This window comes from Embiotoca jacksoni, unplaced genomic scaffold (genome assembly GCF_022577435.1).
Source record: "Embiotoca jacksoni isolate LCO1_2020_lvr unplaced genomic scaffold, fEmbJac1.0.p SCAF_66, whole genome shotgun sequence".
Classification (NCBI taxonomy): Eukaryota; Metazoa; Chordata; class Actinopteri; family Embiotocidae; genus Embiotoca; species Embiotoca jacksoni.
This window is the reverse complement of record NW_027185421.1, coordinates 238762-262130: the sequence shown is the minus strand read 5'-3', so window position 1 is coordinate 262130 and position 23369 is coordinate 238762. Positions and strand designations below refer to the sequence as shown.

Here is a 23369-nt window from a genome sequence, read left to right as displayed (position 1 = left end):
GCGTGTAAGAATTAAGTTCCATCCTGTAATAAAACTTTGTCCATGAGGAGGCGATCGTGAGTGACTGTAGCATCGAGGGGTTTAGTTTGGGCAAATTTAGCTTATTCCTGCATAACTGTTGGCTAGAAGGCGGCTTTTTTTTTTTTTTTTTCTTTTTTTTAAATAACTGATGATTGTAAATTTAGATTGTGTGGAACATTTAGCGTGACCATATTTGGATGAGATGTGGTTGGAGCGAGAGGTGGATCTGAGACTAAGCCCCGCCCACCGATAGCGGGAACCTGAGTGCACCAAAGGCCTGTCAATCAAACAGACACGCCCCCCCCAATTATTTTCTGCTGTGCTGCCAGAAAATCAATAAGGTGCGACTTTAGTGAATGATTATGACTAGACTTTGTATTTCACGAGAGAAGTTGAATGGGAGTCGTAGCCTTTTTTTTTTTTAGAGACAACCCCTAGTGGCTCTCAGTGGTATTGCAGGTAACACAGCTTCATTGCCGTCGACTTCCTAAAGCATTTCAAGGGTCTGTTGCCGGATATCTCGAGTTTGACAGAAAAATTCGATGTGCACTCTCTGCTCAAGTCCACAGTGAAAATGCAAATGGCCCAAACCAGTGGTCACAAAAAAAAAAGTGTGTTACTCGAGTGCTGACGTCGATTAAGTGACAAAACTTGAGACACCTACTCACGAAGGGGGTTTAGCTTTTTTTTTCCAGCTTAATGCACGTCACGCTGCAGTTTTAAGTTTACGTGCAACAGGACCAGTCTTAGTTTTTGATTATCTTATTGAGTACCTGAAAAAAAAAAAAAACTGACTTGGATGCCTCGCCTGAAAGGCTGTAAAGTGTTTAAAGCCACGTGTAATGCAGAAAAATAACTATACGAAAGTGGGCTTTAAATACCCCTTGGCTGCGTGCGCGTTTAAACGGTGTGGGAGGCAGAAAATGTAAGGGGGGGTTGGGTGGGGGTTGTGGAGGAGGGAGGGGGGGGGGGGTTTCCTGCACACACGGATTAAAAGGTCATAAAGATGTTTTATGGACAATGTCAATTTACTTATTACACGATTGACGTGTTTGTATTTCTTTGAACTAGTTCCCAAAAGGCCTGTCGGGTTGGCCTCGCGCAGGCTACTTCTTCTCTCACCAATGCAGCCCCGCGTGCACGAGCGGTGCGCGCAAGGGGGGCCGGGAGCGCGCGCGTGGAGGCGGTCCGGGGCTGCCTCAGTTTTTCTGTAATCGCTTTTCTGCTCGCTGCTACCTTCCAGTTAAATAGCAAGGACACGGGAGCGAGCGAGACGGCCGTGCGGTGAGGATATACTTTTCTCGGTACCGTGGGATTACGACGCGGAATTTGCAGCATCGACGGCCAAGCCGCCAGGTAAGGTCGACACACGCGCTCGGCCGCCCCTCGTAGATCCGCGAAAAGTAAGTAAATGTCCCGTGAAAAGTGTCGTTTTTTTGCCAGTGAAGAAGAAGAGGAAGAAGAAGGAGGAGGAGGAGGAGGGAGAGAGGGAGAGAGAGGGAGAGGGAGGGGTGGGGGGGAGGAGGTGGTAGTGGATGTGTGGGACGAGCCTCCCTTTGTGCCGAGGCAGGGTCACTTGCTCTTCAACGCACAATGTGGACACTCCAGAAACGGCGAGGATCCGCACATTTGCCCCCCCCCCCCCCAACCCCCACCTCACCTCCTCACCGACCGACCGACCGACCAACCTACCCGCCCGCCCGCGCGCTGCTCCCTCCGCTGGCCCTGCCTGCCGCGGACACGTCCTCCATCAAGCCCCGCCGTCGGCTTCTTTTTTTTGGAGGCGTCCGTCAGAAACGCCTTCCTCTCTCTCTGCGTTATTTCCATTGAGTTTAAAACACAGAGGCCTGTTTAAGAGGAGGAGGGGGGGGGGGGGTCATTCGTTCTTTATTTATTTATTTTTTAAATACCCCCTTTAGCGGTAACGTAACGCACCCTACTCCCCCCCCACCCCCCCTCCCCCCTCCCGGCCTTACGTGTAATGTTTACGCTTGCTTTTTTGTAGGACAGGCTCGGTTTCAGTGCCTCGCCCCCCCCCCCTCCCCCAGCCAGCCAGCCAGCCGACCCCCCCTATTGTTGAGTTTCATCCCCAACAAATGTTGACCAACCTGCTTTGACCGAGCAAATTAAGTGACATCTTAACTTGTCCCCTGTTGTTGTTATTTTCTTTTTTTTCGGTGGGAGGGGGGGGGGGGGCTCTAATATACCCCACATCGACCCTGGCATCTCCATCGGCTATTGAACCGGCTACATTTCAGCAGCCGTTAATGTCCCCTATCGGTACCACGAAACGTCCCCCCCCCACCCTCCTTCACCCCCCGCGGGGAAAAGGCGACCTGTCCGTCACTTTTGCCTCATCGTCTTCTTTTCTCCATTAACTTCTAAAACACAGCTCACTTTGTCATCTTTCAACGTTTGCCCCCCACCACCCCCCCCACCCCTTTTTCTTTTTTGATCTGTCATCGATTATTATTGGTGTTACTGGCTATTGGGAGCCGTTTCTAAGTATGAAGTGTGTGATATTAATCCTTTAATTTGTGTAAAGAAACAAGGAGAAAGCATGACACCAGAAAGGTCAAGATAAAAGAACCTTTCTTTCTTTTCTTTTGTTTTTGTTCGGTCTACAAATCTCGGCCAGTCGAAGGCACTCGGGTGGATTCAATCTGATTTTATTTTGGGTGAAATCACAACACGAGTAATCTTTAACATGGTAAAGTCCTTAAGAGGAAGCCAACAATTCCCACATGGGTGGGGGTGGGGGTGGGGAGGGGGGGGGGTCCTATACATCTGTAACTTGCAGCACTTATAGGCTTTGACTGTTTTAACAAACACTTTCTCAAAGGTAAAACCTGTTTTTTGTTGTTGTTGTTGTTGTTGTTTTGCAGGGCCCACGATGTCCAGCGAAGTGCAGCGACCGGACGACAGCCCCAGCACCAGCGGGGGGAGCTCGGATATCGAACAGAGGGAATCGGTACCGCCCCGAACAGGATCGGGAGCAAGCACAGCCCAAAAAGAAGGAGACCAAGATCTCCAGTAAAACCGCTGCTAAACTTTCAACTAGTGCCAAGAGGTAAAGGACAAAACAAACAAACAAACAAACAAACAGACAGACAACAAGAGATCATGAATCTTGGTTTAGTTGTTTGTTAAAAACTGGAGGCCTCCCCCTCCCTCCCTCTCCCCCCCCCATCCCCCCATGCCCAAGGGGGTGTGAAGTTATATAAAAATCCCACAGGCATCGTCATTTCAAACATCCACACTGGAGTGTCACCGCTGCTATTTGAAAGAGATATCCTCCTCACCCCTCCTCCCCCTCCACCCCCCCCCCCCCCCCGTTTGTTTTGAAGGGTTGGTGCTGAACACTTACTCCCAAAAATACAAAAACAAACTACAATGAGAGAATTATGCAACAAGCTGAGCGAAGAGTTGGCCGACGAGTTTTATTTTTTTCTGATGTTGTGAGCACCCCCCCCCCACCCCCCCCCCCACCCCCTACCCCAACCATCCTTTTTTATTTGTACGTCTGTCTGTAACTTTAAAAGCAAAGACTCGAAGCCTTCGGCACATCGAGACTGACAGACTTCAGGGTCGATTTAGGGGTTAATTTTATTTGGGGGAGGGGGGTTAAGTGAGTTTTAGCAGCAAGATTATAAAATCTGTTGCATTTACCTCCTGCTTGATTTGACTTATATTACATAGTAAATAAAGACTTTCTGATCTGCACTGTTGGAAGTCGGGTTGTTCTGCAGGTTTTTTTTCTGAGACAGGACCAAATTTAAAACAAAACTCAGACAAACTTACAATCCTAACAATGCCATCTTTTTTTTTTATGTTTTTTTTCTTCTTCTTTTTTTTTTTCTCTCTTTTCCAGGATTCAGAAAGAGCTCGCAGAAATAACACTAGACCCGCCTCCAAACTGCAGGTAAGGAGACGTCCTCCTCTAATGAACCGTAATGTCTCCAGAAGCTGTAATGGATGCAGACAGCGAGAGACGTGCTCCCTTTTTCTTTCACCGCATCTCGAATACCAAACGAGAAAAAAAAGAAAAAGAAAAAGGGGGCCACGCTGCAATGCCCCCTCGCTTTTGTCTCTATTCCCATAATGCCGTTGTGTTTTTTTTGTTTTTGTTTTGTTGTTGTTTGAGATGGTAATCTCAGGTGAATTCGAGCGACCGGAGCCCATTTCTGGCATCGTTGTCGTCGTCGTCGTCGTTGTTGTTGTTGTTGTTGTTTCTGCTGCTGCACGCGGCGAGCCTTTTTTTTTTTTTTTTAAGATGACAGTATTATGGTTGGAAAAATTAGTGGCGGTGTGACTTTAAAACCTGTTTGGGTTCTCGTGTGGTGCACACCCCCCCCCCCCCCTTCTCCCCTCCTCCCTCTCCCACCCTCCCCCTCCTGCTGTGTTGGGGATTTACCACAGACAATGGTTATTGTGTGCGCCTGCCTCGGCTCCGAACCCCCCCCCCCCCCTTTGAGGAAGAGATACGTTTTTTTTGTGTTTTTTTTTGCGGGGCCCACGTGTGCGATCGGGTCTCTGCGGACGCGACAAAAAGGCGCGTACCTTCGGGATGTTGGCTCTGTTTATTTTACTTTTTTTTGTTTCTCTTATGAACCTCAAATAACAACAGATGCGACACCGTTCATTGATCGCGCGGCTCTCTCGCCGCTCTGCACGATAATTGACGGGTCTGAATTAAGAAAAGAAAATGGAAGCCGGTCTTTTGTTGAGAACACTTGTGGGAGACGCTGATGTTTTTCGAAAGCGTTTTTTTTTTATTATTATTATTTTTTTTTTGGATATCCACCTGCTTAAAATGATTAAGGCAAACAGCTTTGCATGACTCATCTGGCGATTTTTGAAATTACTACACCCGAGACGGCCTTGTTTATTGCCTGAATTAATCACCCCTGCTGGGTCTCATCAGAAGCCCGTCGTCATTAACGATAAACATTGAGCTAACCTTTTCATTTCAGCCCACAGCCCGGTTTTGTTATTGTACTGGAGGCTGAAAGAGATGTTGTGTTTTTTTTTTTTTCCTCGAGGACTCTAATCTATTTCAAACCCCCCCCCCCTCCCCCTTCCCTCTTTCCACCCTCCTCCAAAAAAAAAAAAAAACCAAAAAAACTAGGTTGGCTCACATGAAGGATTTAGCTTGAGGACACAAGTAAGTCATTTGAAAGTAAAATAATTGCTAGCGGAAATTTCACAGTCATCGTCTTAGTGGTGTGTGTGGGGGGGGGGGGGGGGGGGTGTGGGGGGAGGACTAGTTGCCTGGGAAACAATTAAGCTTCTTCAGAATAATCCTTGTGTGTTCCCTTTTTCTGTACTCTTAACGGGAAAAAAAATGATATGAGAATCTAATAAAGCGTTGGTTTTTTTTTGGTTTATTTTCTGTGATGCACTCAAATTGATGAGCCCCCCCCCCCCCGTCCCACCCCCTCACACACACCCTGTTAACAGTGACGGGAGGGGAGGGGGTCAGCTCAAAAACTAATTTTCTCATTGAAACGATCACAGCGGCATTTACACTCTCACATGAACGGTCGCACACGCACACACACACGCACGCACACACACACACACACACGCACACACACACACACACACACGCACCGCGGCGCAGGCGTGTTGTCATTTGTATGCCGGCGTGCTCGTCGCTCCTGGGCAGGTTAGGCCTGAAAGGTTATTCATTTCGCTCCGCTGCTACAAATGGAGTCACAGACCCCCCCCCCCCTTCCCCCCCCCCCACACACACCAACACTACCCCCCCCCCCCAGCGAGTTGTGTTTAAGAGATCCACTTCGGTGCTTTCCACGAAAATGCGGCGCCGTTCGTAGGGGACCCGGTTTGATGTGCGTCACCTCGGGCCGAGGAGTCCGACTCTTCTTCATCGTGGAGTTACGATCTGCAGTCTCACCTACAGTCTCCTCAAACCTTTAGAGCGGGGTGACGTTAACTTGCGAGTTGGAGAGCTTCGTCTGATCTCGTTTAAAATATACTGCCTGTCCAAAGACCAAAGACAAGAACGTGGAATCTCCCACATCTTCCTCCTCTGTCATAAAAAAAAATACTCCTCAGTCTGTATTTCTTAATCCATCACTTCTTGTCTTCAATATTTCTTAGATTGAATCACAGGGATTTGTTGCAGCTTCTTGCTTCTAACCGTTGCGAGTTGTCACTATTCATTCCTGGCGGTATCGATTAGAAATCCCAAACAGACGCTTTTAAAAACGCTGTAAAAAAAACAAACAGAGCTGTGGAGCCGTTTCTGTTTCTCCTCCTCAGATGGACAAACAAGATGCTTCCTTTGCAGCTGCAGAACAATGCTTACAGAGTACTAAATGTCAGATTCAAAGGAAAAAAGGTGCATTTTTGTTGTATTTTATTAATTCTTTTTAAAGCTGCTTTTGTTCGGGGGCGGATGTTCAGCAAAATCACAGCAGAATAATCCGTCGCTGCAAGAGGTAGAGAGATAAACCAATTGCTCCTCCTGAAGCAACTCCCCAAAAAAAAAAAAAGAAGATTAAATGCAACGCAGCCGCAACCCCGCGGTGAGCTTTGAGTAACAAGTGCAGCTCCCTTCTCTTGTCAGGTTGCGACTAATCATTCCAGGGGAAGAAATATAAGAAAAAAACCCACTTTACTGGAGTGGAAGTAGATAAGGGCTGAGGGGAGGGGAGGGGGGGAGGGAGGGGGTTGATGCAGCGAACAAGTCATTTACCAAACTTAATCACAGAGTTGCTCCTGTGGTGAGTTGAGCGTTACGAAACTGGGAGCGTTTAACGGCGAAATAAAGGAACAGAATCAGATCTGTGTTCGGGCTGATTGACTGGTTGCCGAGTCTCTCAGTCGCTTGTTACCTCGAACCTCGTTATAATTATTACGTAAAAAAAGCCTGATCGCAATTTGTGTATAAAAAAAACCAACAAAAAAAACAGCTCAATGAAACGAATCAAAATGTCACATTTCCACCATCTTCTTCTTCTTCTTCTTCTTCTTCTTCTTCTTCTTCTTCTTCTTCTTCTTCTCTAGTTTAAAGGGACAGGAAGTGGAGAATTTGCACCACCCACCGGTTTATCTCGAGGCGCTTAACTTCTAATATTTGACCGAGCTACGTTTCGTTTGAGCCTCCCGTCGATATTGCCGTCAACATCAGAACGCCGCTGTCGGCACTTTTCGGGGTTTCAAGCTGAATGAGAAAGTGGACCTCGATAACTCGTGGAGGATTTGCAGCAGAAAAGATGGCGGTCAAAGTTAAAGGAACAAAGACAAAAGAAAGTTTAATTGCTAATTGCAATTCTTTGGCTGACAATTAATCGACGACTGCGCATTTCACAATCGCGAAGTCCCTCGTTGCTACCAGTGAATTTTTTTAATAACTTATCAAACATAATTGTCATATGCAGATTTCTAATGCTAACGTTAGCTCAGTCAATTAATTGAAAAAAAAAAAAAAAAAAAAAAATCGATGACAGTAATCCTCGCTTGCAGCCTCATTGTGAACGTATTGTTTACCGTTGGACGGACGCATCAGCTGACTCGTGTTTTTGTACTGCAACTGTGTTACATCAATGACCGCTTGGAACAAAACGCTCTTCTATTGGTTCCACTGAATTGTTCCCCGTCGTGACCTCATGATGCACCAAAAAAAAAAAAAAAAACGAGCCTGATGATGTCATGCGAGCTGAAGGGGAGAAACAGTGTTTTTCACACAGCGTCACGTGCTCGCTGACTTCCAGTGAATACGTATCTCCATCATCATCATCGTCGTCATCATCAAGACTGTGAAATACGAGGCTTGTCTTCTGTCGTAGGTTCTGACCTCTAATTCTCTTCTCGTTGACGGGATCATCTTGGCGTCTGCAGTATTAGTCCTGTGCCTGCGTCCCCCGGGGGGAGGGGGTTGGGGGGGGGGGAGATTATGTGTGAGTGACACAGCCTGCATCGTTTTTCACAGCGTTACCGTTAAGCACTGCGGGGGGAGGGTTATCAATATTCATGAAGGGGAGGGGGGGGGGAGGCGGAGGAAGAGGGGGACGGGGGGGGGGGGGGGGTTAGCTCCAGGAATACCTCCCGGGTGTTCAAGTAGATCACCGTATTGGGCTTCAGTGGCATCAATTAATTATTATGGTGAGGATTTTTTCTTTTGGGGGTGGTGGAGGGGAGGGGTGGGGTGGGGGGGGGTTATGAAATGTTAACACTCTTCTGTTGTGAGTGGTGAAATGAATAATAACCAGTGAATGACATCCCCAAACAAACACTCTGATTTGTTGAACTGGCGATCGCAATAATTGTCGCAAATTTTAAAAGTCACGCAATTTTTCTGACCCCTCCCCCCCAAAAAAAATGGCGTCGACAGAAGCCGTGCTGATGAAGTATTTTTATTAACAAAAAATAACTCATTTACTATCAGTTATACAAAAATAACAAGCAGAAAAACAGGATGTGGTTTCAGGAAATGTGGCCTTCACAATAAGAGTTTCGACTTGCATGCTCATTATCGGTGGAAGTGATTACATATTACTGTTTGTTAGAATAATTTTATACACGTCAAGTTGTAAGAGACTACACTTAGTTTTTGTGCACACGACAGGAACATGTGCTGAATTAACATGAATTAAACAAACTAAATCTCTTATTTTGAAAGGCTACACAGCCTTTAATATTTAATCTAAGATTAAACTACTCCGAACTAAAATATTTATATTGTGATGTGCAGCATGATCATTATCACAGGAAGTCATTACATATATCAGGGAGGGCTTAAAAGAAGTTGCGTTTTTCTTTTCTCGACTTGCAAATTTTTCAAATTCCCGCGATTTTACTTAAAAAATTAAAAATTAAAAAAACTCCGCAAATTACATCAAAACAATCACATAAAAAAAAACTGCGAAATCATGGCTACGTCGTGCGTGGCCGATCTGCCAGCTCAGCTCGTTCTGACCGCTGACCTTTTTCGGTTAATTCGTCCGTTTCCCCCTCAGCCACCAGACGGAGGCTTGAAGAGACCCGTCTCTAATTATGGCTTTAATACACTCCAAAAAAAAAAAAAAAAAATATGAACTCTTAGCTAATTTGGTTCATAAATTTTGCGAGAGGCTGCAGTTTTGTCTCGGAGGGAGATTTCTGTTTTCAGTCAGTGTTCCTGTAAAATCGCCGGCTTGCGAAACCAAATCTGTACGTCAGCATAATTGTTTTCATTCAAGCAAAGCGAATGTTTTTAATTACCCCAATGACACACACACACACACACTTTTTTTTTTTTTTTTTACTTCTATGTCATTATAGACATAACAAAAAAGCTATTGTCCACATCAATTATGATTGCGTTCTCAGAGTCCCTCCAGTTTTTGGTCTTTTCTGCTGGACTGCACATCTTTGTGGGTCAAGCCGTCCTCATTCATGGCTGTTTGTTTTTCTACTATTGTTTTCTTGTGTCATCCGTTCACCCTGCAGTACACAGAGCCTCGCTCTGTCGGCTAAGTAACATTTTTATGACTCGTGGTGTTTGCGCTGTTTTCCCTTTTTATGAAAAGCCTGTGTATCATGCGAATTATATATTCTCTGCATTATTAATTCTTAGCCGCGGGCGACCGTTTGCTTTTGCATCAGACGCTGGCAGCGTGCAGCAGCAGCAGATGCGAAGAAGAAGAATGAGAAGAAGAAAATAAAATGCTTACCGCACCAAAAAAGAAGAAGAAATCTGTCGTACCTCAGAAGCATCCTGCGAGGAGTTTGAGCGGAAACGATATTAAACGTATCCTCTGCTTTATTTACAGCTTTGCTGGCACAACTTTAAAACCCCAGTAAACTTCCTGTTCTTCAAAAACCTTCTTGTTTTTCAAAGTGTACTTCCTCCGTTCGATGCCCACGGCTGGTTTAGATTGATTGCGTCCAGCGTGCGACGGTTTTGCCTCCTTCTGGGAGTGAAATTATATCATTTGGACGTGGAAAAGCATGCGTCCACCTACTCAAACCCCCTCACCCCCAGATTACAGATTAACAATAAAAAAGGCTAGATTTAAAAACAAACAAACAAACATGTCATTTGAGACGGTAAAGACCAGATAACAGGGGTGGTGTCGCCTCGGCTGCCGAGCTGCGCAGTAATTGGTCCTGGGACTCTTTCACGGTCGGAGGGAAAGAAGATTGCTTCATTAAAGTTCCTCTTCTGATAACCGCTTGATAGAAAAGAAGATCTTAGCTTAGATCTTAGTTTAGATCTTGGGGGGGAGGGAAACCTGCCTGGGGGGGGAAATGAACTGGAATGCGTTGAAATAATGCAGATAATGGCTTTATTTGTGCTCAGCGGAATTCACGAGCTCCAAAAACACACCGATTCACATTCAATTACTGGTTTGCTTTTCTGTTTTATTCATCAGCCCCTTCGGTGCAGCTTTTGGCTCCGGCAGCTATTTACCTGCTGCTGTAAACAGCTCGCTGTGTGACCGCCTGCTTTAAGGATCACACTTAAAACACACGCGTGCACACAAGCGCGCACACACTCACACAACCTCGTAGTTTGAGCATCAAACACTCACATCGGTTGCTGCGTAGCGCCTCGTTTCATTGAGCGTTCCTGCTGTGGTTGGAGCCGTTCCAACTACATTGGCTTCCTGTTGTGACCAGTTTTTACAGTGGTTAATAAAAAAAAAACATGGAAACCTTTTGTACGATTCCTGCAGCACTTCACTCTCAGTATGTATGCCAGGTAGGAAAATACGGTCATGTCTTTACAGGAAAATTGGGGGATACAACGAGGAGCATTTTTGTAAAATTTGTGTAGAAACATCCTATAAAGTGTTTGAATGTTTCTCGAGTGAAGAGGTGGAAGATCATCTAGTTGACATTGTGGTTGTCTCACAGAGGCCAGACATTTTTACGAATTACCAATTAACATCAGTGGCGCTTCGTGGAGCCGACCTCTAGTGGCACTCGGTGGTATTGCAGCTTAAGGCACTTCCGCATCGGCCTCATATTTAGGAGGCCGAATCTACGTCTACTTTTTAAACACAGTCAGTGATGATAACAGAACCACAAAAAAAAAAAAAAAGATTTCTTTCTTTAGTTCTGCACGATGAAATCTGCTTTCATTCGACTGCTGCCAATCCACCGGACAGTCCGGCTCTAACATGGCGAGTAACCAGAAGAGGAGGCCACTAAAAGAAGTGGACTTCTCTAGCCTGACCGGTGGACTCTGTGGTCCTCGTTTCCCTGAAGGAAGGAGGGAGAGGTGGAGGTGGGGGAGGGAATCTGTCCGCCGTCTGTCGAAACAGACTCCATCACCAGCAGTGTTACTGAGCACGCAGGGACGGTTTGTTTCCTGCCGTTTCCCTGCAGCCGTGGGTGTGACTCCTGCATTCTTTTAGTGGCGGTTTGCTGGCGGTGTTTGGTTCTCATGTAAGAACATGGAAGTTTAATTAGAAATCGGTTTAGACGTCTGAAGATCGTTTTAACAAACAAAAGCCTTTGAAAATGATCCGAGAATTCCCCTTTCGCCTGGCGTCTCTCCGCCTCTCCGTCATCGACCTCACCTGCTCCCTCGTGTCTCGTTGGGATTTTGTCCGTGGGTGACGATGAGGACGAGGATGGGTTAAGCGATGTTGCGCAGATTAGCCCGGCTGTCGTGCTCGCAGGATAAAGGTTATCATTTGGCGTTGGCACCAATCTGCAGATTGCCTCATATGATGAAATGAGGCAGTGTGGATGATGAAATGGCCAAAAAAAAAAGGGGACACTCGCATACTGGCGCTGTGTCACGGGAAGGAAAGGTCATGCAATATATATGGTAATTATTAACACCTTCTGCGATCGTCGGCAAAGGCCTGGATAGTTTTCAGGAAGTGAGAATGAAAGGTAGGAAGTGGTACAGTGTCCTTTTAAGAAAAAAAAAATACGACGAGGAAGGCTGTTTTTCTTAACCGTCCTACTGTTGTGTCTTGGCAACCAGCAGTGACGTCACCCGTCGGTTTGTCAACGACCGTTATGAAGCCTCGAGTTCGGCATCTGGCCGGCGCCATCTTCCGAGCAGTTTAGAATCGACAGTGACCATATTTGGGCGAGCTGGGGGGGAGGAGCCTGCGATGCATCTGACTCAATCTGATTGGAAACCCGACGATACTACGTCCCCGCCCCCCCCGATAGCCATAACCTGACTGCACCACGGGCCCGTCAATCAAACAGAACAAACAAAACAACGCGTCTTTTTGAAGCTCTTTTTATAATTAAAGACGGGATCATTTTCAGATCGACCTCCAGTGAGTGAATTTAGCGAATGACAAACAGGAAACTTATGGACAAATTTTATTGACTGGGAATTTCACGAGAGAAGTTGAATGGGAATCTATGGAAACCGGCGGTTTTTTTTTTTTGGGAGCTGCCCTCTAGCGGCGATCGGCGGTATTGCAGTTCCCGCGTCGGCCTCATTTTTCCGAGCCACGTCCACTTTTCTCCATCTGTTGTGCACACCGACGAGTTTTTTTTTGTCTCCCTTGCTTCTGAACTCCGTCAAAAAAAAATATATATGTAAGGAAGCGTCAGATAAGAACAAAGGGAAGCAGTGTTTAAATCTGTGGTCGGACGCTGTTTTCGGTGCTGTGCTGTGGAGGAAGCGGCGCAGCTGTCAAAGTGGGCTCCTGCATGAGCGTAATCTCCGAGGACAGGGCAGCGGCAGGATTCTCACGGACACCCGCGCACTAATGTCTCCCAGACCCCCGAAAAACAAATGACCTAAATACTCAGTGAATCAAGGCATTTGGCCGCAGTGCGCCGCAGATGTAGTGTTATTTACACAGAGGTTATTGTTACTTCAGAAGCCCTTAAATAGCTCCGTTTCAACGGCGCCGTGTTCGTGCCGATCTGTCCGTTTGAGGAGAAGATTGTTTTATTTTTTTTTATTTTTTTTTCATGAAGCGATAGAAAGGCAGATGTGACGGGTTGATATTTATCTGGCCGTCGCTCTCTTATTTCGGGGCTGCGTGACGAGACCAAAATCGGGCCTGTTGTTGCCCTTTGCAGAGCTGAAATTTATTTAATGCCTTGATTAACCAGTTAATTACCGAGAATTTAATGTGTCAGCCGGGAGAGCGTAATATATTTTTGCATAGCTATTACCCGTGGTGAAGGTGGGGGTCAAGGAATCACAGAGCATTTAAACTCCTGACATTACCGCGCATTAATTACAGCTGGGTTGATTGTAATCTCCTGCAAACACTCGGCGCTATAAATCTGGCCTCGCGACGGGCCACGCCGCTCAACACCTTCCACCAAAAATAAAAACAACTAATGGCTGAGCGAGAGGCCGTCAGATCCTGAAAGAGCTGGCCCTCGACCAGCTGCAACAAAGCACCACAGGAACGCCCGAGTTGGCGGCGGAGGGGACGTGGGGGGAGGGTGATGTGGGGGGGGGGGGGGTCTCCCGGCAACAGCCAGCGGTGGCATGCACATTCAGCTATTGACTTAGCCTTTATCCACAGCCCTTGTGCGGTTGTCAGGCCCCCCCCCCCCCCCCCATCCTCCATCCACGTTTTAAAGTTATTATCGCCGCTGCAAACTCACCCGCCTCAAAAAAAAAAAAAAACGAGGGAAGGGAAATAAGCTGTTTCTGTGGTTTATTTCAGCACTAGGAAATGTAGAAGTTAATGTAGAGGTGGACAGCGGTCGAGATCAGCCACATTCGATGGAGATCTACGGTATTTTATTGATCAGTCAGATTCACACCCTGTGATTACCAGCAACAACAAAAAAAGGAGGGGGCTTGTAATGAAAAGCCCACATTGATGGAAGTAAAAACAGGGTGTAGGCTCCAATATGAACTCGTTGGGACCACAGACTGGACGTAAAAGTGTGGACGTTGCTTCCAGGTCTGAAAAAGTGAGGCCAGTGAAGAAGTGCTTTAAACTGCAATACCACTTAGGGGCCAGTAGGGGGTTCTCTCTGGCTCCATAGACTCCCATTCAACTTCTCTCATGAAATACAAAGGCAATACAGTTTTTCTGCAATTTTTTTATGGTCTCATTGGCTGAAGTCATTCCTTCTTACTAGTTTTTTGCTCGTACATCTGAAAATAATCCCATCCTTCAGCAGTAGTTTACTTTTGAGACTGACAGCCCTGTAGTGAGGTCACGTTTCAGCTATAGGTGGGCGGGGCTTAGTGTCCTCGGGTTCACAATCAGATTGGGTCAGATTCACCGCTCCTCCAAATATGGTCACTTCTGGCTCCAAAAAAAAACCAAGATGGCTACCCGAGGCTTTCAGAACGGCAGTTTATAAACAAATTGGTGACGTCATGGTCGGTTTGCATCTGAAGCTTGTTGACAGGATGATAATAGATAAAGACAGGGACACGGAAACCGAGCTGATTATGAATATTATCCGAGCGTGACGACTTGATTGGACCGAGTCGGACAGAGTCTCTTCCGGACGGTTGTGTGATATGTAAAACTTCTAATCGTCAGATCTTCACGCAGATGTTTAGGGAGGTTATTTATTTGACGTTTAGCAGCTGGGCAACGAATCATGACGTAAACCCTTGAATCTAATTCAACTACTGTTGAATAACACAGCGGAAGAATGAAGGAACATTTGTTCATAATGCAGTTGAGCTTCACTTTTTATTGTTATGACAGACACAAACTGCTGGATATCAGATGTTAACATCTTTTCCCTGGGTGCCAGTAAATCCTTCAATTTTGAGGTCATTTCCTTTGAGTTGGTTCAGATGTTGCTTTCTGTCTGAAACAGTTTGTTTGAAGGAGAACCCCCCCCCCCCCAAAAAAAAAGGGGGTTATTTTGAGCCTTTTTTGTCTGCCAAAACAAACAAAACCAGTGTTTTTAATATCCAATAATTCAAATAAAGCTTCCTAACATGTACATTTAAAGATACAAATGACCACTATGCCCCCCCCCCCCCACCTCCTACCCCCTGCACCTTGCAAACCTTTAGCTTTAACAGACACCAGTAAAGTCCCCTGCACATCCTTTCCTTTTTCCTTTTCTTTTCTTTTTTTTTTTTGTTATTTCCATTATTATGGCAACAACAACAACAAAAAAACCTCTGAGATGTTCTTTGTGCCTGAAACAACAGAAGTCCCGATTGCAGGATTTTCTTATCGACAGCGTTGTGATGTAATTCCCCCGAGAAGAAGTAATCATAATTACCTAATTAAAGAAGGCTTAAGAGAGGGGCAGTGTGAAACAGTGGCAAAGTAGATTAGTGGAAATTTGTGTGTGTATGTTGACACTGAAGGGGGGGGGGGAATGTCTACTGTCTTAATTTTCTATTTCCTGGGAATGATCTATTGTCGGTGGGTGGAGGGGGGGGGGCACACTGCTTTTAAACGGTTTGTCGTTGTTTGAGGCTATTACACACTCGCGTCGCAGGAAATATCTGTCTGGCATTATTGGTTTGAATAAAAGTGAACAGTGATATCACAGCCTTGAGTGAGAAAGCAACACTCGTGTGTGTGTGTGTGTGTGTGTGTGTGTGTGTGTGTGTGTGTGTGTGTGTGTGTGTGTGTGTGTTTAGTTCACATTTCTAAGCACATCTGCCAGCAGCTAAAGGTTTTGAACACCGTCCCCCGTAATTACACGGAAATCGGAGGGCTTGTTCATTGTCCCAGGCTTTTTTGTTTTGTTTTGTTTTTTTAGTGATCTGGACATTGTCCCCCGGTTCTTCTTCCTGGCTCCGTGCCAGATCAGGGTCCTACCACAAAACAGCAGTGGAGGGGAGGGTGGGGGGGACGTTAATATGGAAATAGCATTAATTACTTGGCCTATACAACAGATGTGACCTTCACTCTCCACTCAGCATAAATTCTCATCTCATGGAATAAAACAAAAACAAAAACGGGCTCAAATATGAAATAATTTTGTCTTTTAAATACACTTTTTTTTTTTTTAAAGACGGCATTGTCGTCTTTATTAAAATCGGGCATTATGTGGGATCGATAGTTGTGTGTGTCAGAAAACGCTTCAGTTCCAGCAGGAAAAATCCTTTTTTCTAATCAAAACTCTGAACGATCATGTAAAAATAAAAATAAAATAAAAAAGAAAGCCTCGGGAAAAAACAAACAAACAAAAAAACACCTCAAACCTCCACGGCTTCCCCCCAAAATCTCCATCATTAACTTGTCAGAAGCCAGCATTTACCGCCCCAGCTGCTTTCTCCCCGCCGCCCCGAATCTCCCATCAGGCCCCCCCCCCCCCCGCCGGCGGCTTTTTCGAGCACCAGGATGTCGAGTCCAATGCGCCGCGCTGATTAACATATTAACCAGTCTTTTGTTTACATTTTTCCAGCGCCGGCCCCAAAGGAGACAACATCTACGAGTGGAGGTCGACCATCCTGGGACCGCCGGGCTCCGTGTACGAGGGAGGGGTCTTCTTCCTGGACATCGCCTTCACGCCCGACTACCCCTTCAAACCCCCCAAGGTCAGCAGACAGAAGCTTGTTAGAAAACGTGCACTTTTGAGTGGCGGCGCGAAATATTCGCACATTGCGGCGCGCAGGTGTCTCGAGAGGAGAAATAAATCTGGTTCATTTCCATTTCATCGCAGACACAATAATATTATTATTTTTTTTTGTATTTAGTGCTGAATCACTTGCAGCTGCACAATCACGTCGAAAGACGCTAAAACGCCGTTTGGAGCCTTTCACATCATCACATAATCAACTGCTGCCGAGCCGTCAGATTTCGATTTTTAAATTCGAATGATTTCACGTTAAAACGTATTAAAAGCTTGCGAAAAAAAGAAAAGTTGAAATCAGAGAAATTGCACTTTTAGCTGAAGAGGACAGTTTGTCAGAAACTGTTTTTTTGGGGTTTTTTTTCGCCTTCCATTCAAAGTCTTCTCAGTTAATTCAATTCTATTTTATATATGAAGCGCCAAATCACAACACGGGTTATTTCATGGCACTTTAACACATCGAAGTCCTTACAGCAGAAGCTTTACAGCATTGTACAGAGAAATTCAACAATTCCCACATAAGATAAGACGGGGGAAAAACCTCCGACAGAACCAGGCTCAGAGGTGGGCGGAGCTATCTGCCGCCACCGGTTGGGGAGAGCAGAGAGAGAAAAGGACAGCATAGAGATGCAAGACATGAACTGTTGGTGGCGGCCGACCATCGCAGAGCAAATAGGAAAGTTTTGAGTCCGAGCCTTAAAGCTAGAGAGGGTTTCTATCGACAAGTTTGACGGTTTGCAGACTGGAAGATGAAGTTAAAAACATTCGCACGCCGGGTTTTCTCGTCCCGTCGTAACGCTCACGTGGCTTAAGAATCATCGTAGAGAGCGTGAAAAGGAACTAAATTGCACCTCTTAAAATGCAAGCTTTTTCTTTCAGCTATTTGAGGTGTTTAAAAAAAAAAAAAAAAATGAATAAATTTGAATCATGTTCTCCAGCTTTTTCCACAATTTTTGGGGAAAATGTTTCTCAAATATGGAAACTTAAATCTTTAAAACATCTTCCACAAACCTGGGGAAAAACGGTGAGGTTTACAACCCTCTAGTGGCACTCGGCGGTATTGCAGCTTGAGGAGAACTTCTCAACGCCCATCGAGCACTACGAGGTGAGAGTTGTGCAGTGTGACATCCTTCACCGGCGTCTCGTTACATCGGCAACTTTGATCTTTGCTCAAAGCCACGAGTTCGTGGCTGCGACACGTGACCGCCACCTTCTCCCTGCCGGTACGACCTGCGCCTCGGTAGCTGGATGGAAAATGTTGTGATTTGAGTGGAGCTCTTAATTGACCCCGATCAGTGCTCGTGTGGTGAAGGACTCCCCCCCCCCTCCCCTCCCTCACCACCCCCTTTTGTTTGGCGAGGTGTTTTCCGCCGAGTCCTCCAACGACGCCGAGTGGGACGTCGTCACCGAACTGTCGGGGACAATCTCCGATTATCCTTTCACTTCATTTTTTCTCTCTCTCTCTCTCTCTCTCTCTCTCTCTCTGTGTCATGGACACCCCTCCCCACGCTCGCTCGCCCTCCTCTCCTTCTCCCTCTCTTCCCTCGCTCTTTTGTGCTGTGTAACCACCAGCTCTGTGTTTGACAGCAGACTCAAACAAATCCACAGGCTCTGGCCCAGCTTTCTGTGACCAGAGGGGGCTCAAGTGCCACCCCCCCCCCCCCCTCAGTACCTCCTACCCCCTCCAACACACTGTGATCTGCAGCCAACCCCTCACACACACACACACACACACACACACACACACACACACACACACACACACACACACACACACACGAAAGCCTTCGGCCGATACACTCTCTCACTATAGAAATGCTCCAGTGAAGCTCGGTTTGCTGAAAGCACTCAAGATCTGAGGCTTGGAGGGGAACGAGTTTTGGATCCAGAACCCGACTCTGCTTTTTTTTTTTTGTTTTTAAAAGTCTTGAGGACTCTGGAAAAAAAAAAAGGGGAAACAAGAGTTCTCACTCGGACTGACAAGTTGGCCAGGTGGATGTGTTTCTGTTTTGTGAACCCGGAGCCTTGAGAGGAGCGCCGGGTCTGCAGGGGCAGGGCTCGTTTACAGATTTCCTCTGGAGGGTCGGGGTCATCTTGGCCAGATGTTGGCGATCCGAGCGGCAAACAGAGGTGTCAAATGTCGGGAGCAAACAGATGTCAAGCTCAAATCTGAGCCGGTGGATGTTGTTGAGGAGTATTTCGTTCTACATGTATTGGGGGGTCACCGTTGTGGAGACCTAGCCGGTCTGATTAACACGCGTGTGCTGGTGTCCACATGTTCAAAGTGACAACAACAACCGTCGTCGCTGCGGTGCTTTTATTTGATTTTACTGGTCGGTTAAAAAAAACAACAACAAAAAAAACACTTTTAAATCTATCAAAAATCAAAAATTGTGATTAAAAACCCCAGATGATATTGTTCAATGCAATGAAATACTTTCCGTTAGATATACGGCGCGTTCGAGGCTACGCGCTCCTCCAGCAACGGTGACAAATGGTTGTAAAACGGCCCTCGACGGAGCAATCAGGCAGATCCATTATACCGCTACTGATGCTGATACATCAGCGTTAATGTGAGTAAAGGAGAAAAAGGGGAGGCGGAAGCCCACAGCAGCTTCTGTCTCACCTATTATTACTTTCAATTATAACAAATTCCTCAAAGTGGCAGACAGCAGAGCAGGAAGAAGTGTTTAAACCCCCTTGAAACGGCCATAAATCACAATCGGGTTTTTTTTGTTTTTTTTTGTATTTCACTCCGTCTGCCGCTGTTTTAACTGATCATTTGTTTTCATCTTTTTTTTTTTTTTTATCTCTTTTCTTTTTGTATAACAAGTGTGAACAGGAATTTTTAAAGCAGTTGCTTTGATTATTATTGGTTGTTTAAATGTTAGCGGTTATGGAATAAGAGCCACTTTGTGTGGTTTTTTTTATTGTAAATTGCTCAAAGGGAAAACAGCGAATAACCAAAATTAGAAGGCACTTCTTTTTTTTTAAGATCACATAACCAGAACAAACAGCAGCCGTTATGATTGGTTTCCACTGGCAAAACGGGAAAAAGATTTTACAATACATCACTGGTTCTCAAATATTCTTAATTTATAATGAATTCGTAAATATTATGAGGGATAATTATTGTAGTTTCAAGAACAGGAGTTACTGCATTTACAATATAATTTTCCGCCTCTGTTACCATTACATTTTCTATTACAAACCCTCTCTTTATAACATCCCAAAAACAAATAAAAGTACAATCGAAAGCAACCCAACAACATTAACCCAAACATCGACACGCCAGTGACTCCATCTTCTGGTCTTTGAAAAATGGATTTTAAATCATTTCATCGAATCATTTTAAACCGTTAAATCCAAAGTCTTGAACTCTGTTTTCTAAACTGTGTGTTTGTTTTGTGGTGTTGTTGTTGTTGTTGTGTGTCTGCAGGTAACTTTCCGTACGAGGATCTACCACTGCAACATCAACAGTCAGGGTGTGATCTGTCTGGACATCCTGAAGGACAACTGGAGCCCCGCCCTCACCATCTCCAAGGTGCTGCTGTCCATCTGCTCCCTGCTCACAGACTGCAACCCAGGTAAGACGGAGAGAGAGAGAGCACCTGAACGCACCGACGTCTTGTTTGAGTCTAATTCATCGGGAGACTTTGGTGAATGAAGTGTTTATTTATTTTTATTTTTTAACTGGAGGCTAAATTTCAGGCGGCTGAAGTGACGTTTCCAGACCGTTAAGGGGAGTAATAAGATGTAAAGCCGTGACCACTTCAAACGCTCATTGTTCCCCCCCCCCCCCCCACCCCCCCCACCCCGCCTCGAGGCCGCCCGGCACCGACAGATCCTTGGCACGGCTGCTGGTCATAGAAAAGCGAAAGCCACGTTTTCACAGCAGAAAAGAGGAAGTGACCAATTCAATGAAAACAAATATTGTCATGTGAAAGATACTAGAAAGAGTAACAGATTTATCATTTGCTTCTTTTGGCTTTTGCTGTTGAAGCGCCGTCTTCCCCCCCCCCCCCCCCCCCCCCCCCCAAAAAAAAAAAAACCCGAAATAAACTGAGCTGCTGAAAGTGTGAACGGGTGGGAGGGGAGTTGTTGGGGTCCATTTATCTGCCTTTGAGATGATGGACGTTTTTGTGCCATCAAACACGGAGTGAGCTGAAGTTCACCGTGATGAACGTGAGCGTGATGGAAGTCAGCCAAGTGCAAGAATAAACTTTTGTTTCTTCAGCTCCTCTAACCTCAATTTCAGTCAAATCCTCTCTGCTGTGCTCTATTGTGTTTAATGAATTCATTTTGAGACAATGTGAGTTTACTCATAATAAAATGAAAACTATATTTGTACCCAGGTGAAACTCTTTGTGCCTTATGGAAGCAACTTGTTTATTTTTGAGTTTGTATTTTTATAGTTTCATCATCTTGATTGGTTTCCACGTTGTGACCACAGACTGTAGATAGAACTAGATGTAGCTTCCAGGTCTGAAGCATTAAGCCGATGCAGAAGTGTCTTAAGCTGCAATACCGTCGAAACCCACTAGGGGCTGCCTCCACAAAGGTTCCGGCTCCATAGACTCCCATTCAACTTCTCTCATCAAATCCAAAGTGAATAAAACGTGTCCATCAGTTATCTCGGTGTTGTTAGCTAAAGTCACTCCTTCTTATTCGTTTTCTGGAGGTCCATCTGAAAATAATCCCGTCATTGATTTGATTTTTGGCCTCAGAAAGTTGTTTTGTTTGGGGGTGGGGGTGGGGGGGATTTGATTGACAGGAATGTGGTGCAGTCATGTTTCCATAAAGGTGGGCGGGGCGTCATCCACCACTCTCTCCTCCCCCAGCTCGTCCAAATATGGTCACTTCATGCTCCAAAAACAAAACCATGTCAGCCGAAATCCCGAACTCGAAGCTTCATAAACCAAAGAGTGACGTCACGGTTCTGATCTCAGTGTCCATATCAGTTAACTGTCACTGATTTATCTGAAATTTTTTATTTTATTTTTTTTAAATCACATTTATTAACTGAAGAGGTGAAGTCAGGTGACATTTTCTCCACGCTGGGTGGTTTGTTTAGTTTTGTTTTCTTCTGAGTGGAGGGACGGCGTATTAAACATTGTATTAATTACACCTTCAACGAAGTCGGGTCACGGCGGCCGACGTGACTTGTACTCCAGTCGTGATGTTTTCATTCACACCTGCGTTAACGCGCGTCGCTTCTTCACCCAGATGGCTCGTTATTGCTCGGCGTGAACGTCGTCTGTATCTGGATATCGTACCTCGGAAAAAAGAGGAAACCATATTGTGCTCAGCCTGACCTTCTCCTCCCGCTGTGATCTGCCGCTGCTGTTCATGAATAACAGAAAGTCATTTATTACTGCTACCTGTGGTATCGGTAGCTAATGGGCTAAGGCGTATTTTCATTCCTTTTTCATGTTTACGGTTCAATTTCTTCTTTATTCTGTTCACACTTTCATACCTTCCGTCGTCCTTTTAATTACTTTTACATCCTTTTATTGCTCTTCTATTCTATCGCATCTTTTTTTTTTTTTTTTCATCTTTTTAATGCATTTCATTGTCCTCATTTAGATTTTAATTTTGTTGTTGTTTGTAGTTCTTATTTCATTCTATTTTACCACTCTTATTGTTATTTTAGCTTTTAATCTACCAAAACATTCCTATTAACTCTTATCGTCTTGGTCTTAAAGCGTGTTTTTTTTAAAATTTATTTTCCTTTTAATTTGTTTTAAAATTTTGTCTTTAAATTGTTCTTAGATTAAATTATTCTAGTTTACAACTCTGTCATATCATTGGCCCGTCAGTCGTCCGTTAAACTCTTCGAACTGCACCGAGATGTACAAAAAGTGCGTAAATAAAGGTTTGATTGATATTCAACGATTAGCTGAGGGTACATTGTTGTAGATTTCATGTTTTGAAGGAGTCACACATTTGACTTCTGGACTTTACTCATTTTGAATGCAGGTCTTTTTTTAAAAATTTTTTTTACTTGTAATCCATTATTTTTGAAACTGTGGTACCTTTATTTGTGTAAAAGAAAATGTTTACAGACCTTCTGCTTTACCGCCATTTTAGTTTTACACGTTGTGTTTTCTGTCTTTTGTGCGTTTCAGCCGACCCCCTGGTGGGAAGCATCGCCACACAGTACCTGACCAACAGAACGGAGCATGACAGAATAGCCAAACAATGGACCAAGAGATACGCCACATAGACTCCCCGCCGTGAACCTCCTCTTCCTCCTCCTCCTCGTCCTCCCCCTCCTCCTCCTCCTCCACTGAACCTCTCTCTACCTCTCTCACCTTTAGTCTGTCAAAGCACACTCACTAAGTGCAACGGTATACCTGCCCTCCTCCTCTTCCTCTTCCTCCTCCTCCTCTTCCTCCTCCCCATTTTATCTACCTTTTTCTGTGTAAAAAAACGCCGGAAAAAAAAAAATCCAACAAAACAAAAACAACAACAACAACAAAAAAAGTCCTTTTGTTCCTTGTTGACTTGAAAGCTTCTTTTTTTTATACAAAGAGTAGATTGGGATTTTTATTTTCCAATATCTGATTGTTTGGAAGTATTGTATTGGAGAAAAAAACCCTAAAAAAACACAGAATATTATAATTTTCATACCCATCGTCCTCCAGCTACACAGTACGTATTCTCATTTCTTAGTGGCACCTGGAACAAAACATGCAGCTTTTACTTTTGTTTTTCTTGTTTGTTTCTTGTTTTTATTTTTTTGTAATTTGTCATCGATATGTTACCTGCATGGAAAACGGGAAGGTTTTGCGTTAATGGATCCTTTCATTGCTTTTTTTTTCAAAACTTCCTCTGATTTTGTTTGTACTGTATGTATTTTTTCAAAGGCTTTTGAGGCAGAC

The 23369-nt window shown here is 45.0% G+C and overlaps 1 protein-coding gene across 1 annotated transcript; it reads left to right on the top strand.

Annotated features, from left to right (window-relative positions):
• The first annotated feature begins 1192 nt into the window (after positions 1 to 1192).
• LOC138213968 (ubiquitin-conjugating enzyme E2 E2-like) lies at positions 1193 to 22975 on the top strand. Its single transcript, XM_069175310.1, is given in 7 exon segments — positions 1193 to 1377; positions 2907 to 3000; positions 3002 to 3091; positions 3893 to 3943; positions 16318 to 16450; positions 19925 to 20072; positions 22614 to 22975. Coding segments are annotated over 6 exon segments (606 nt in total). The 5' UTR covers positions 1193 to 1377; positions 2907 to 2914; the 3' UTR covers positions 22712 to 22975.
• The last annotated feature ends 394 nt before the right edge of the window (positions 22976 to 23369 follow it).